Raw genomic sequence first — 17013 nt, forward strand, 5'->3', positions numbered from 1 at the left:
TAAAGAGGAAGGGTGCTGTGTCTTCTTCACATTGGTCCAGAATAAAGTAGGTTGGCTATCAGTTGAGTTGTTAGAAAAGAAATATACTGTCAAGTACCATCACAACATAATGAATGTTATCTAAAAATTAAGATAAATGCAGCTAATTTCTCCTTAATAAAGCTGTACCTGCTATACCTGTATTCTGACTTTTTTTGTTAAGAGGTAGCCTGAAGTTTAAATTTAAATTATGATTGCAGCTTTTCTAAGTTGAACCACATTATTTTGGTACATTGAGAAAACTCATTCTTAATGCCTTTAAAGTTGATATTTAACTTCCACAGTTGTACAGTTGGCAAAAAGCTGTAAATAAAAGAATATTTAATATTTAAGAGAGTAGATTCTAAAACCCCACAGTATTCAATTGTATGGAACACCTTGTAATTACTTTACATTAACTAAAAGAATCACATGTGTAATTAGCTGAGGACAGTTGAAGCGGCTCATGTATTTATGTCCTTGAAATACTCACAAATCAAATAAAGTGAACAAGTAATTCTAGCAATAGGACTGATTTTCTATGACTATGTCTTCTAATGCATTTATCATTAGAGAACTGAGAGCTCTTGGTTCTACAGTCCTTTAAGCCCTAAGTGAGATAGGAATGAGTAGTACTCCCTTTCCATTATAGTTTGGTGTTCAATATTTGAAATAATTCATTTATTCATTGAAGAAATAATTACTGTGTATCTGCTATCGGCCAGGCTTTCTGTTAGGCACTGGGAGTTGAGCTGCAGCAGGCTTGCCCTGAAGAGCATTAAGCTGAGCAAGAAAGACAAACAAGAATGCAAGTAATTGCAAAAGCAAGATGAATGGTGTGAAGATAAGAGAAGCACGCAGGGCTATGGATAAGGTACCTGTCAAGTCATTCCTGAGTACTGAGGATGGCAGCAGGAAGGGAAGGTCCTTTGGAGGAGATGGCATTTCACGTTAGATGTGATGACTTCAGAGTTAAAATTAAATGAACACATTGCATCTTGCTTCTTCCAGAAGCTCCACTAAAACAACATTAAAGAAATTTAATAAGCCCACAAGAACAAGAGGAACAGGAAAAGGGACAAGAGAAACAAATTTTGGAAGCCTTAGAGAAGATGGATAAGTGGTCTCTGACTTAGCAGAAAGCTGAGTAAATACTGAATCAGCAGAGGAGAATTAAGGGAGAGCTGTTTGAGGACAGCTTAGAGATCCAGGCTCCTCCACTACTTCCCATTGCTGGATAACTGCCCCTCCCTCGATCCAGCAGGAAGCTAGGAACTTATTCACTGGAAAGGGTAAAGGAGAAATTCACTGATCAACACAGTCCAGTGACCATACATATGGAGGATTAATATTGATGTTCCAGCCCATTGCCTTACTTGCTCTAAATACACAGGTGCCAGTCCTTCACCTTTCAGGTGGTTAATTAGGGGAGCTTCCTCAAAAGAGACAGCCCCTAAAGCTCTAAGCCAGCACACTTCATTCATAGGCTCTGAACCTCATCTCTTAATCATGAGCAGAAAACCAAGGATTGATTACCAGACATCTTAGGGAAGCCTCTAATGGAAGATGGGTACTGCACAAACAAATGAAAAGCAAGCAGAGACAAAAAAAGTATGTTGAAGAAAACAGAAAAACTTAAGAAAAACAAATCATCGTTAACATCTCCAAATAGATAAGAGAAAATATTGTGGTCATGAAGCCAAAAGAAAGATCCTATTAAACAGGGATTCCTCAAACAAAAAGAGACATCAATAGCAGGGTTCAAGAAACAGAGTAAAGTAGATAATGAAGACAAAAATAAAATTGAAAGACAAGAAAATTAGAGAACAAGGCCAATCAACTTAATGTCCAAATAAAGGGTTTTCCAAAAAATAAAGAGTAAAGAAAATGGAAGGTATCAATTACCAATTAAATAAATTAAGAATATTTCCCTGAACTGATAGATGTGAGTTTCTATACTGAAAGTGTCACAAAGTGTGCAGGGCCCAGCAGCCTTGCATGGCTCTTACTTTGGGTTCATTAGCTACTGTTCTCTCTACATGTATTAACTTGCTTAGTTATCACAGCAACCCTGAAACAAGGGTGTCTTTATCATTATTATTGCAATTTTCCAGGTGAAGAAATGAGGTATAAAATGGCTAAGCAAACTGCCCAAGATCATGTGGCTAATAAGTGGCAGAGCCAGGATTTGAAGGCAGGTAATGTAGTCACAGAGCCCACAATACTACCATGTAAAAAGGACCACCACTGGGAAATTTCAGAGTATAGTATAAACAGTTCCATTTGATTTTTTTTGAAACCAGGAATATGTACTAATTTGATAGTGCATGCAGAGCCCTGCACATGACCAAGAACCCGAGGAGAACCTCATGCAGACTTCTGTTCCCACCTCCACACACAACTTCCTTCTCTCCACTACTCTGTCCTACAAGTTAGTCACATCAGAAGCTGTAACCTCTAATTACTGCCTTATGACTCAGCAAGAACACTGTTCTGCATCTGGGCTCACCTCCCTGCTCTACAGTCAGGAAAGATGTCCTTGGTAAGTCAGGGGAGAGTATGATGCTCCCCTCCCATCCCCAGGAACACAGAGCCCCACTGGTTGCTGTCTAACATGTGACAACAACAATTGCCCAATGTATTTTTCCCAGTTTTATGGTTATTCATGGTGGGTAGGATAGTAAGTCTGAAACCAGTCTGGAGATATTTTGTATATCTGGAGATATTTTATTTGACCCTCACATTTATATAATTCTGAGTACAAAATTCTTTTACTTCAACACTTTAATGTTATGGTTTTGCATCCAGTGTTGCTGTTGGAAAGTTTATGTTAACCTGATTTTTATTTTGCCTTATGTGCGCAACTCTCTCCTTTCTATCCCTAAGTAATAGAGCTCTAAGTTCCTCTTCCATATGTTCCATCAGATCTGCTTCTTCTGGAACAGGTTGCCTATATCTTGTCATTCTTCATTGTGCCTTTATTCTTTAGCTGTATCATCAATTTTTTGACTGGGACGTCATCTGTGTTATTTCTGAGACTTATCAGTTGCCTCTTTTTGATGACTGCATATATGACCCATTGAAAAGTGAGGCTCAGCTGGCATCTTCACCTGTAAGTGTGAGACATAATGACTACACTTCTTTGGGCTTAACTGCACTCATTTTCCCTGGCATTTCTTTTCTCCTAAGATGCATTGCCCAGTTCTCCTATATCCAAGACTGCTTTAATTGGAGTTGAGGGAGGCAACTCAGGGTCTTATCTGTGGCTGACATTACAGATCATAATGTTGAGATCAGAGCTTTGGAAGGTAAGTTGTTGGCATTGAATCCTCTATTTTGTAGAGCCCTGAGAGTCTCATTTTCTTCTCTGGATTGAAAACAGCAGTCAAAGTCAATGCAGAAATATCCAATTGTAAGTTTATAATCCAAGTTTGTAAACACAATATACAAGACTCCTTCAGCTCCTATGTAAGCTTGGCCCACTGAGATCATGGTTCCCACCCTGGATCTAGAGGCTGAAGCCCTCCCATCTACCAGCCATCTTCCACTCCAGTCCATCATTTTCCTTAGAATTTCTCAAGAGTTTTGATGCAGCTGTCAATGTCTGCCTCTGGATTCATACCGCCTTCCCATGTCTGCTGAAATTTCCAGATTTCAGTTCAGAGAAGGGAGTAAGATGTTTTTAGCTCATTGCCTTGATGACAGCCAGAAGCCCATCCTCCTTAAAGATCATCCTAAGGATATTCCCAGTGGACCTTGCAGCCCACTTAGAGATGATACAGCAGGCTGTGGGAGAAAGAGTCCAGGCCACCCTTGTTGGAGCAATCAGGGTTAGAACCAGCATGGTTAGAACACCAGGCCAGAGTTACAAGTGTCTGTGAAATGGGAAGGGGCATTATCATTTAGGGCACTCACCACCCCCAAATTGGGAAGATTCTGAAAAATAGCTTGTTCTAATGACAGTTCTCAAAGGAAGCAAAACATCTGAATTGCTGGTTACAGTGACATGTACTCAATCTTTGTAATGCACAATCCAATACTTAAAATTTTGTAATGTTTGTAAGTCCCTATATTTCCATATCCATTGTCTATATACCCTTAAAGAAATTATTAAAATTTGTCTTCTTTAGAAACATAAGTGGGAAGAAGTTTCTTCTCTGTAGTAACTAGTCATGCTGCCCCCAAAATAAATTTATTTCTTTTATCAGTAAAAGATAGCAATCTCTTTCTCTACAGTCAATATTCTGTAAAGTTGCTGGGAACACTGAATTAGCAAACAGTGGACCATTGCTTTTAGGGGACATACAGGGTTAGGCTCCTTTGAGCTTTGGTCATAACATTTTCATCAATCAATACATAACCTGATTGTATGTGTGTTTCAGTTTAAAGATAATTTATCTAATATAGTTGATTCATTAGTGTTGGGTATGGCTAATAGCACTAAAAGTCATGCGTGGAATAAGCTTATCTAACACACATATTTTCTCCATAAGGCACATCATGGCCTTCTTGTGCATAGGAACACTAGGCAGCATTTTAGCACTCTAGTTGGGAACCATTTCAAAGAGCAAAATTCCCAACAACAAAAAAATGCAAAAAAAAAAACTGCAGAAAATATAGCACTAAATAGACCTTGAAAGGGAAATTTATGTACAGTATGAGAGCCAAAAGGAGAAATCTCCTCACCTCAAGTAGCCTGTTGGGTGGCTCAAATTAATGCTACTCAATGTACATGAATGAGTGCAAAACTCTTGAGTGTCAACTTTGGGGTTACAAATAAATTTTAGCAAGTAGGAGAGCTTGAAATATGGAATCTATAAACAATGAGGATTGACTGTATTCTTATTATTAGTGTTTGTTTATTGGTGGAAAAAACTTTTGTTAAAGGAAAGAAGTCTGCAAGATGCCACATAAAAGGGCATTCTGTTGACCTTGGCACACCCCTCATCACTTCACCCCTGCTAACAAACCTCCTGAATCATTAAGAAACATTTTGTGCAATCTGCAGCAGTTGAGGAACTACTAATATTTGCACCAATCTGGTGGGTGTCTAGTAAAGAGAGCTCCAAAGCCTATTGCAGGCAATCCGGTGTCCTTGGAAACAAGATAACAACTTTTGAAAAACCTGTCAGACTGACATTTATAAACTCTCAAAGCCATATAAGACTAATTTGGGACTGAATTTTTTTTATAATCATTTTTTAAAGGATTTTCATGTTTGCAATTTTTATACATTTTGCAAAAGAAAATATCCCAACAAGTAAATGGAAATTTTAGCATTTTAGAACTGTTTTGATTACATTTTCCAATAATTACAGTATAAATCAAAGTCTGTGTCATATGCTGCCATGGAAAAGCATTGTGCCAGGTTGCAGGACTAGATATGACTAAGAAACATTTCCTACCCTCAAGAAACTATCTCAGGAGAAACACACTTCCATATAAATAACTAAAATGTTAAGTGCAACTGTTTCATAGAACATAAGAAAATGCTCGGAGAGAAAGAATATAAGAGCAATTAATTCTGATTAATTACACTTTACCTAATTCTTACTGCATGATTGGCAATATTCGTATGCACATTTCATATTACTTTTTTTATTATTTAATCTTATTTTATTTGGTATCATTAATATACAATTACGTGAGCAACATTATGGTTACTAGATTTCCCCCCATTATCAAGTCCCCATCACATGCCCCATTACAGTTACTGTCCATCAGTGTAGTAAGATATTACTTTTTATCTAAACTTCTGAAAAACCTTATGAAAGTACTTTTATAATTCCCATTTTATAGGTAGAAAAACAGGATTATATACACCACGAAACTTTCACAAATAATTGTGGAGCTGGGATTCAACCTAGATAGAACCCTGAACAGGAAAAAAAAAAAAAACGTGAAGAGGAAATGATCTTTTAGTTGGACCCAGAATGAGTAGTGCTGAAGGCAAACAACTGAAAGAAAGGGCATTTCAAACTGAGAGAGTGGCATGAACACACACTCCGGAAGCTTGAGATGTGTTCATGTAATCTCTGATGTGTCCCTGTAATGTGTAGCTGGGGCTACTGAGCTCTTCACTACTTACTTAAATCCTTTCCTGCATGTGTATCAATGACCCCGGAGCTCATGGTGCCCTCACTCAAAAAAGCCTTGCTCTTTAATTCAGCCATTTGGTCATGTGCTTCTGATATCCGAATCTGGAAAAATAGAAGCCACATATGAGAAAAATAAACTGCCAAAAATGGTCAGTTACTAAAAGAAATTTTTGTTGAAGTGCATTCTGATTTTGATTGTTGACTCCATCAACATTAAAAAAATATCTCCGAGCAGTCATCATAAATACGTGAAAATGATAATTCCTTACTATGTGTTGTTGGAAGAGAAAAATCAAATTGGTTGTTTCTGTAAAATGGAATGCTGCATTCAACTAAACACCAACTCTATCTTCTGTTTCCTTCTCAAGGGTAGTGTATTTTCACTTACATAAGTAATTCCCTAGCAATTATTTTGTAAGTTGCATAGGACTTCAGATAACATCATCATCATCATAATCCATTCTCTGTCACAGATGACAATAACTCAGTGAATATTCAAGCAATTACTACAATGAGAAAAACCTGCAAATTGTAAGAAGTACTCAAACCAATTGCAGAAGCATCATGGGGAACATCTAGGGGATCTTAGAAATAAAATGGATGCTGAGGATTCAACAGTGTTTTTCCATACAAAACTCTGGAATATCACGAATGTGGAAGTTCACAGAAGAGAATAAGAGCTCACCACCACCAAGAGAATTCATTACTTTGCCCAAATCTGAAGACTAGCTTCCTCAAGACATCCAATGAAGCCCCAGATGACGTTAATCCTGCCAGACTTTGTTTTAAACAAAGAAAAACCACTGTTAAGAAATGTGGAGACTTCAACTGTCAGAGTATGAGAGCTATAGTCCAATTTTTGGTCATAAGATTCTATTATAACTAGGAACTTAACCCTACTCAAAGAAATTTTAATTATAGACTCTAGTTCTAGCTCCCTGGTCCTCTCCATGTCTCTATAGAGCCTTGGCTTCTTGGACTATTGCTCTGTAAGACCACAGCCTCCTGAATCAGCAGCCTCCCAAACCAGTTTCCCAGCTCTGACTTCTATAATCTTAGCTCAGCTACTTTTCCTCATAGACTCTCAGGTTCACAAGTCAGTGGTGGGAAATATTGTATTAGGCTTCATGTTACATACTTTAACCAAATAAGACATATTTTTTGAGGAAAAAGTTACTAGGTACCACTTTAAGGCATAAGATTGACCCCAAAATTAACCTTAGATATGCTCTGTTCAGTTTTTGCAGTAAAAATATTTCAATAAATTAATCAACAGCTTTGAAAATTTATGAAACAAAGATATTGCCAAACATGAAATAATGAATAAAAGAAACTCATAGCATTAGTGGATCTTAATTTTATTGAGTGCTTATTCTGTATTAGATACTATATTAAGGACTTTATATAGATTATTCTATTAAATACTCAAAGAAATGCTGTGAGTGCCATATACCAATCATATCCACAGAAGGAAAGAACAATCAAGTGGGGAACTGAGAGGAGTTTAATGAAGTATCTTTTTGTAAAAGTATGACCAGCATTTAGAAAATCAACAATGTTGAAGCACTCTGAGGATAGCAATAGTGGGGAGCTACAGGGTAGGGCAGTTATTGGAATCCAGAAAGACCTACAACTGCAAAGGGAGGGTCACTTGATAGCTGTGGTTTTTAGAATTACCTAAGTGTCTTAGTCCATTTGGGCTGCCATTGAAAATACCATAGGCTGAGTGGCTTATAAGCAACAGAAATTTATTTTTCACAGTTCTGGAGGCTGGGAAGTCCAAGATGAAAGTGACAGCAGTGTCTGATGAGAGATCACTTCCTCGTTGCGAGACTTCAGTCTTTTTATCATATCCTCACATGGCAAGATGTGGAAGGGAGCTCTCTGGGGTCTCTTTTTATAAGGGCACTATCCCATTCTTGAGGGTTCCACCTTCATGGCCTAATCATCTCCCAAATGTCCCATTTCCTAATCTCATCACATTGGGGATTAGATTTTATCATGCAAATTTTAGCAGGGACACAAACATTCAGTTTATAGTACACTGTCACTGTCAAACAATGGCCCTGCAGGGAAGACAACATAGGAATAAATGTCCAAGCTAACTCTTTTCCTGCCTCTGATCACCTGTCAGTGCCTTCCACAGGCCAATCCCAACAGGAAGCCAATGGGCAAAGAAGCTCTGCAAGGGCTTGCCATCAGCCTCCTTGGCACAGAGCAGGGTTGAGAAGGGTAGGGAGTGAATCTGGAGGGAGAGAGGAAGAACACTGGGCATAGTTTATTTTCAATTTAAGGAAGGGAAAATTGAGGCTGAAAGGAATTAAGTAACCTCCAGGTAAGTCAGCAAGAAAGCGGAAGTCCCACAATTTAAAACATGCATTCTGATGCTTTCCCCTCCTCTCCCTTCCCCATCCTCCCCTTCCCCTCACCTATGCTCACCTATGAAGTTCCAGTCAGTCTATGTTCTAGGGGCGCAGTAGTAAATAAACGCCAGAGGTTATACTGGCTGTGGCTTAATGAGTTGCAGTAAATCAGAGGGTAATGGTAACAATAACAAAGGGCCACAAACCATTCTAAATGTCTTTATATTAAATTCTCATGAAAATTATACTATTTGTATTGTCTCACCTGAGGGTTTCAGCTCTGGGCAAGTTCATTCTGGTTTGAGCCTGAAAAGTGACAACAGAACATTCTTGGGGTAAAAGCGTTTATACTCAGCTTAATTCTCTTCGTGGCAGGTCAAGTGGTAGAGTCTTGTCTTCCTCAGGGCAAGTCTGCATGCAGCAAGCTAGAATCTGCCTCTGGGCTTGTTGGCCACCTTGAAGCCCTGCAAGCACTGGGCAGAGCTCTTTATATCAAGTCAGTAATAACTTATTGCCCAAATGCGTGTAAGCCTGCACCCACAAGTATTGTATGTGCACAGTGGGTAAGCAGACCAGGGTCAGGTGAGAATCCTGACCACGAAACTTCCACTTTCTCTATATCCACTTCCACCTGGGGAAGCAAAGATGCGGCAAGTTTGAGACAACCAAAATTTCAATCTAGTAAGTCATGGAGTCAAAGAAAGGGAAGCCATCTGACTCCAGAGCCAACTCTTAACTGTGTTTTCCGTATCAGAGGCAAATACTATCCCTCAATATTAGACTCCCCATGTTCATCACTACCTCCAAATTTTAGCTGGGCATATGGTATTTTAGATTACTTTTTCTAGTCTCCCTTTTACTTAGATATGACCAGCGACTTGTTCTGGACAACAGGACATAAATAGAATTAATACAACCTCCAGGAAAAGTTCTGCTTCTATTTTATTCTACCTGTTGCATATAATGACAGGTTTCTAGCAGCCAACTTGAGCGCTACACAAAGGATGGCAGAGCAGAAAGCTAGGAGTGGGTGTGTGACTGTGGATAAAGTGAAGGTTCCTGTGGCCAGGATTTTCACCTGGCCCTGGTTGGCTGGCTCACTGCACACGTGTGGGTGATATGTTGTTATTGACTCTATATAAAGAGATTCACCCAGTGCCCTGGGCAACACGGTTGCATTGCTGCAAGAGAGCAGAGACTGGAGTGGTGACAGCATGGAGGACAGAGACTGAGAAGGCTGTAGGGGTAGAGAGGCCCAGAGGCAGAGACCGGCTTGTTACATGCAGACTCGCTCTGAGTGGATGGGATTCTAGTGATTGAACTGCCAACATGGGAATAAAGTTGGGTATAAACCCTTTCACCCCAAGAATGTTCCACTGTCATTTCTTTGGTCTCATTGAATCCTTGGTGAACTTTCCAGGGCTGGAACCCATTGGCAAGACATTTGTGGAACTTCCATATCAGTCCTGGCCTGTTATCTTCCAGACTTTTTATGTGAAAGAATAAAAACTTACGTGAATGGCCACTGTTGATTTGTGGATTCTGTTGCATGTAGGCAAACCTAATCCTACACTATCTTAATGTGAAAAGTCACTTTGGTCTAAGAATGTTGATAACCTGACATAAGAGTAGGTAATTTATAAAAGTACTTCCATGTACTTTAAAGTTTTTTTGGAGATATATATGTTTCCATTTAATTTGCATAACAAAATCTAGCTTGAGTTAAATGTCAAAATAAAAAATATCTAATGTGTGTACAGGATGTTCATTTCATACTACCATTCTTATTCCCTGTTTTCCTGAGTATCAATTTGTTTAAATCCCGATTTCTAATCTTCCAAGATGCTCTTCCCATATGTGCTGCATGTAAGAAAACCCTGTAGACATTTAACGTGGGTAACTGGTACAGGGAAAGAGCAGGTCACTTAGGACGAGGGTAATCAGCCTCTTCTGCTGAGGAGGACTTGCCCCTGGCAGAATCTCTCCTGGCAAGATTAATTTTAGATGATCCCCAATTGACATTTATTTCTTGGGTTCCATATAGGGTCCCCATAAAGCATAATCTCCTGGGCCATACTGAAGGAAGTGCAGGTACTTCCCAAGTCAGACGGGAAGTGTAGGCTTCCCTTCTGATGTCACAGGCTGCTTCAGGAATGAGTCAGACCCTAGTCCACCAAGTTCCTCTACTTTAGGGCATCACTTACCAAATTCCCTGCCTGACATCCTTGAGGCCCCCTACTATTGTTTTAGTGAAGGGACATCCCATTCCAAACTGGTGGGGACAAATAGTGTGGGAATCGGCATGCACACTCTCTCCAAGTGACTCCTCCAAATGTCAAATACTCTCAGCCAGGTCTCTTTGATTTCCACCTTTTCTTTCTTTCTTTCATTTAATCCTCAAGGTGGATGAGAGACAAAGCGGCTCAAAGCCAGTCACTGTAATGATTTGTATGTAAATGATTTGGCCCTTCACTTTGGAATGCAGCAATTGGCAGCTGTTATCTTAGATCTTCAGACATAACTGAGAAAGAATCTTACTTTACCCAGTTAAATAGCACTCCTCCTACCAACTTTAGTTTTTTCTCACTATTGCAAAAAAAAAAGAAAAAATCACCATCGACAAGAAACACTGAGACTTTGTAAAAAGTCCTTATCTTTAAACTCATCCAAAAGTCTGTTGTCCTCCATGAATTGATATTAGCTGTTTTCATTGATATCTTAAATACCTGAGACAGCAAGATAAGCAGGGGAATACAAATATATATATATTATATATATAATATATATATATTTCAAAGTCAGGTTATTTTATTCACTTAGTAATTCCTTAAAATATTTTATACTTCCCCTTCCCTTCCCTTGCTCCCTATGTTATTCCTTTTATATACCTATAATACTGTTGAGGGTCTATTTTCTCTCATTTTGTCTTCAGTGTTGATTATCTTTTCATGTATAATTCTTTTATTTCAGTTTCTGTAGTTTAATATTCCACCACCTAGTCAAGCCTATTTTCTTTCTACATTTTATTAATTGAGATACCTCAAAAAAGATTATAAAATTTTAGAAATAAGACTGCAAGTATGTGGGGGAAGAACTTTTAACAAAAGGAATTTTATGATTTTTGTCCTACTTCCTTTGTTGTAATGTCCTCTATGATTCCTATAGAACATACAGTAATAATACCCTATAAGAGCCACCCCTCATGCACAATTTTCTTTTTCTTGTAAATATTTAAGGGAAAGAGTAGTTTGTTGAATTTATTTTTTTCTTATCTAGAAAAAATTCAGTTGTACTTCCATTTCTTCTAATAATTTGTTAGAAGTGCACTTCATTAAAATAATCTTGATAATCATTATAAACCTAAAATACTCCGCTTGTACTGATGGGTCAAACAAAAGTGCTAAAAGAAAATCTATCATCTAACTTTAGATTTTATTTAAATTAGTAAGCCTTCTCAGGATAAAGAAAACTATACCAAAGAGATTTTGGTATAGATTGAAAGTTTCTCAGATGAATTTGAGAATCTGGACACACTTTAAAAATGTGTGCCAGTGTTTATTTACAATCTTTTCTATTTTATTAGAAACAGGAACAGTAATTTCACCAGCAGGAAGTAACAAAATACAAGTTTAACACTCTTTTGATTGTTGTCCATTGCTGACATTTTGGATCCAAAGTAAGAATTCAAATGAGAAATAATAATCATCCAGTCCCTGATGATTCATTTAAGTCCTACTCAACCAGATGAAAGCTTCTACTGGCAGGGAGAGTTGCTGTCCCCCTACTTCAGGTTTCTTTCAGCGCTCCAAAAAACTTTGTACTTAGGCAGCTTTGCTCTGCTGTGTCAGGTTGCTGGACAGGAGTTGATGCTCACAGCACCACTGACCAGGGCTGCTTTACTGAAGCTCACCAGGCGACCGTCAATCACAAAGTGACGGATGCAGCCTGTGAACGGTTTGCCAGGGGCCAAGCGTGGTGTAAGTAGAGATTCTGAAAAAAGAAAGAAATGAAAATGAAGATTGCAACTGAGGTATTCCAAGCCCAAATATTACTTTGTGGCAAAAATATACATAATAATTATATCATCAGGATGATTTACATGTAAAAAATGGAATATAGTTACAATTTACTCATTCTCTCAGGAACATGATCTGCTTTTGAAATAATATGAACATGTGGTCATTTAAAAGTTTTGCCATTTTTCTATGATCAAATTTCTGATTATATTTCATCTGTCTTCCAAGGTTGAAATTTACCACTTAAATGTAAAGCCTCAGCAGTGAATTCTCAGGATTTACCTATGCTTGTGCTTTTTTAGAGTTAATTTCACCTACTCTTTACTTATTTTGTGTGATTTACTGAGAAAGGGGAAATTTTAATGTCCACACTTTTTTTGGACTTGGTTAATATTTTTTATAATTTGTATCATTACCCTTCACTCTTAAAGCCTCCATATTTTTGCCAATCTTATAAAATATAATGAGAAAATAATTAATTCAAATAAACTAAATTTTAATATTTCTGAGTTCATGGTTTAAGAATTATAAATAGGATGATGACAGCTAGCCTACCTGTGTGGGCACAGGTGCCCTGTGGTATGCCAGGGGAAGTTTCTCCCCTTAATAAGAGATCTAGAGGAAGCCTTATGCTTATTAATTGTACAGACACAATCAAATGTATCAGGACAATAGAGGTAATATAATTTAATGCAATTTTGAGAGTTAGAAATATCATGAAATTTAAATGTATTTAGTCAAAGATTATTATATACAAATAGCTAAGTGAATGAGCAGTAGCAGATAAAAGATGGAAAACACTTAGAAATCAAGAACTCAGGAAGGAACATAAAACAGGATAGCAAGTTAAACATTATCAAACAGTTGTAGTAAGTTTGCTAAGCAATGTAGATTAAGAATATGCAGAAGACTTGTACTGAAAATGAATCATGGAAATGGCATTTCATATTTAAAATGATAATTATGAAGTTTTAAATCTGGAATGGGCCTTTGTCTCTAGATTAGTATGAGTATATATATATATATATATTCTTGAAGCCTACTCTCTGTACTTCATCAGAATAAAAATGAGTGAAAGGAAGGAATATAAAAGGTAAAAACATGTATTTCTTCTGCCCATTTTGGAGACTAGATTTAGAACATGGATTTTGATTCTGTCCATGCTTACCACCCTTTGGTTCAATGGAGGATCTTATCTAGAGGATATAATTCATATAGAAATTATTCACAGCATAATTCACCACATCATTTATTGTAAGTAGTGAGAATAAAGTGTTCCATAACCCTAAGGAATTGATTAATAAAATCAACACATGATTTTAAGGGTGAACATTCCTTAAGTTGAAAGCTTGACTATATATAAAAAATGCAGGCTTTTCAGTAGAGGAACTAATGTTCAGATCAATGTATATGTGTGAACTATATTAACTTAAATTCTTTAACTTCTAATTCTGATTTTTAAATTAGCATACAGTAAAGTTGTATTTTTGGGTATGTAGTTCATTATTTCAATATATCAACTTTTTATTGAGAGAAATAATGTCACCAGGATTCTGCCTGTTATAAGAGAACTGGGTGGGATTCCAAGAGACTTTAGGGCATATAGAAATTTTGTTTATGCCTAATTTCCTTCAGTTATTCTTTTTAGTACCCATGTTTCTGATGTGATTTTAGTGGAATTAATCTTGAGCAGCTCAAAATGATGTAATTAATGACATTCAGCTTAAATTACAATTGCTTTTGTTGTAGGCTTGTTAATATGATTCTTAGGTGAAATTAAAAGTTGCCCTGGTACAATGGGCTGGTTAGGCCCCCTTGGCCTGGTAGTTCCTGTGTGCTGGCTCATGAGCTATAATTTGCTATTTATTATATGCTTCAGGCAGGTTGAATTTGGCTTCAGATACATCTTGCCCACATGCTACATGGAGCTTAGTACCTTTTAGTGGGAGGTGATAGCAGTGTGTGACGCTGGGATGGGACTGAGAACAAATAGAACTCAAAGCAACAGTGTTTGTTTGAATGACAAAGTGAACACTTTGGATACAAAAGAATGAACAAATACTGTAACTTCCATGAGGGAGTGCCATGTTTGTTTTGTTCACATCTTGGAGCCTAGCTCAGTGCTTAATAGGTACTCATTTAATGTTGTGTGCTGAATGAAGTCATGTTTTCTGGAAACAGGAAGTATGCTATTTAACTTCAATAATATGGTAAGTAAGTGCTAGAAAAGTGCAATGCATAGTACCTCCTAGGGAAAGAGAGGCATAAGTGTATAAGCAGAAGTGTGAGCTGAGTCCAAAGGTTAATAAGTTAAGTTGGGGGAGGAGTGGGAGAAGCTGCTCCTTGAAAAGGTACTAGGGGAGGAAAGGAAGAACATTTTCCAGAAATTGAGGCCCTGTACACTTGTGCAAAGGCCTGCAGCAAAGAGCGTATCATAGAACATTTGGAGAACTGCAAGCCCCAGGTGGTGTGGGGAGACCCCAGATGCAGGGGCAACAAGGGGCCAGATGACCCTATAAGCCCTTGGTAATCTAAAAAATATTTAAAACTGTGTTGTGATTTCTAGGAAGAAAGTAATATATAGAAATATAAAAACTGATGTTATAAATCTTCCATACAACACCTGCATGTAGTACAATGGTGGCAGAATACCTTTCAGAACCGAAGCTAGGGACAGGTGGAGAGGACTGTAGAATGGAGATGGGAGTAGATAGTGGAAGTAAAGGAGGGGAAGGGTTGCTTTCTGAGGCTCTCAAACATTTCATCAGTGAGTTACTGATATTGTCAGTACTGGTGTTTGAAAAATTCACATTACAAAGCAGAGCTTAGTTGCTACTCTTTTGGAAGTATCCAAGGTCAGATGTTTAATATTATCTGTGCTTTCTCTTTCTCTTAATTAAGGCATTATTTGCATTTACATGGGTCAGTCTAAAATAACCTAGTTAGGACTTAAGGAAAAATCATAAGTTTTTCCTTAAAATCTCCACCAAATTCCAGATGTAGAAGCTTGTTTTTTTCTCCTTTTTCTATCCCTCTCTAACTGTAATACACTGTTTTACCAAGTTAGTGAAATAGCATAAAGTCATGGTCCCTGCTTCAGAAATTTAAAACAATTGTGGAGTGTCCGTAAGTGCCTTCCTATCACCATCCTGGATTATATGGTGACAGCAGTGATGTTACTGATGGTGTTTACAGGACTGAAGCTGGGTGCCTTCTTAAGGGAATGTCACTACATAGGAACAACAAGAATTTAAGGTCTGCAGCTGTTTTCACAGTTCAGACTAATCCTGGACAGGGAGAACTATGTAATCTCTTCTTGGCAAGGAAAGGGAGCATATTATCAGCCGACTTTTAGTCTTCCAACAAGATTCTCAGATCTTAGAACAGTATTAGTAAATGAGTTTTCTTTCTTTTAGGGATAAAATAGAGCACGTGTTTCACAGTGTGTAAGTGAGGAGGGTATGTAAAGGTAAGAGAGAAAAAAAATAAGCATGTAGGGCAAGGGGAAAGTAACATCTAGCAGGCAGAATTCTGGAGTGTAGTTCTTATGTGTTAACTTTGTTTTGATCCTTGGAGAAGGTGTCACAATTGTCAGCATACCTTTTCCTATGAAAGGACATTGTATATAAAATCCTTTGAGTGATTAGGTGAACTATGAAAACACATGGCTCAGTTCTTAACACTATAAAAACAATTATGAGAACTTATGGTTATTTTTGGATTTGAAATCTTGTCCCTTTTAAATAACTCTTACCTGGAACACCTCCAACAAATACAGGCTCCCTGTGATCAACTGGTTTTGGATTCAGAGGTCCAACCACATGGTTCACTTCAGAGTCTACATCCAACTGTACCACATTTGAATCTCTAATAACTGAAATACAGGACAAAGGCTGGTCATAACTTGGCACTGGAGTGATTAATTTTTGCATGAAAGGGATTTTATTTATTCCAGAGTAAACTCCACACTTTCTTCTATATTACTGAAAATACAAATGTCTAACCAAGCAATTTCTGTAATATTTTCCTTTGAAAGGGAGAATATTTAGGATACTTTTCTGCTACTTCTTTGTTTCATAAGTTATGCATTATTTAAACAATTTCTTAAGACTATTTTGGCAGCATTCATATTTTCAAATCACATGTGGATTCAATCTATACATTTCAGTATAGTAATATATGATATTATATATTATAATATATATTAATTAATATAATATTAATATATAATAATAAGTAATAAAATATGTGATTTTATTTGATTTCTTTTCTTGGACACTTTTAGACTATCATCTATCACCTATTCTATCATAAAGTTATAGTCCACGTTCTTCCAAGCAATCATCCTCCAGGTGTGTATGTAGGCTCTCTTTATAAAGGAAACCCAGAACCAGCTTTTCTCACCTGTAATTCGGTGCCATCTGCCATCACAGAGAATCTGCTTGGGTGTTACTGAGGTCGAAAAGTCTCTAATGCCATTATTGACTTTCACTATGACCTGCAAAAGAGAGGGTACAT

The 17013-nt window shown here is 37.4% G+C and overlaps 1 protein-coding gene across 3 annotated transcripts in view; it reads right to left on the reverse strand.

Moving 5' to 3' along the window:
• Nucleotides 1-11892: 11892 nt before the first annotated feature.
• The window catches only part of LAMA4 (laminin subunit alpha 4), a 211375-nt gene continuing 206254 nt past the window's right edge, over nucleotides 11893-17013 (reverse strand). For all 3 annotated transcript variants that reach the window (XM_073219431.1, XM_073219430.1, XM_073219429.1), the window contains 3 exons: nucleotides 16900-16993; nucleotides 16250-16369; nucleotides 11893-12469 (listed from right to left, as the gene is read on the reverse strand). In XM_073219431.1, coding sequence (XP_073075532.1) covers nucleotides 12324-12469; nucleotides 16250-16369; nucleotides 16900-16993 — 360 coding nt within the window. In that variant the 3' untranslated portion in view covers nucleotides 11893-12323. The remainder of the gene's footprint in view (nucleotides 12470-16249; nucleotides 16370-16899; nucleotides 16994-17013) is intronic.

Source organism: Manis javanica, chromosome 13, assembly GCF_040802235.1.
Source record: "Manis javanica isolate MJ-LG chromosome 13, MJ_LKY, whole genome shotgun sequence".
Classification (NCBI taxonomy): Eukaryota; Metazoa; Chordata; class Mammalia; order Pholidota; family Manidae; genus Manis; species Manis javanica.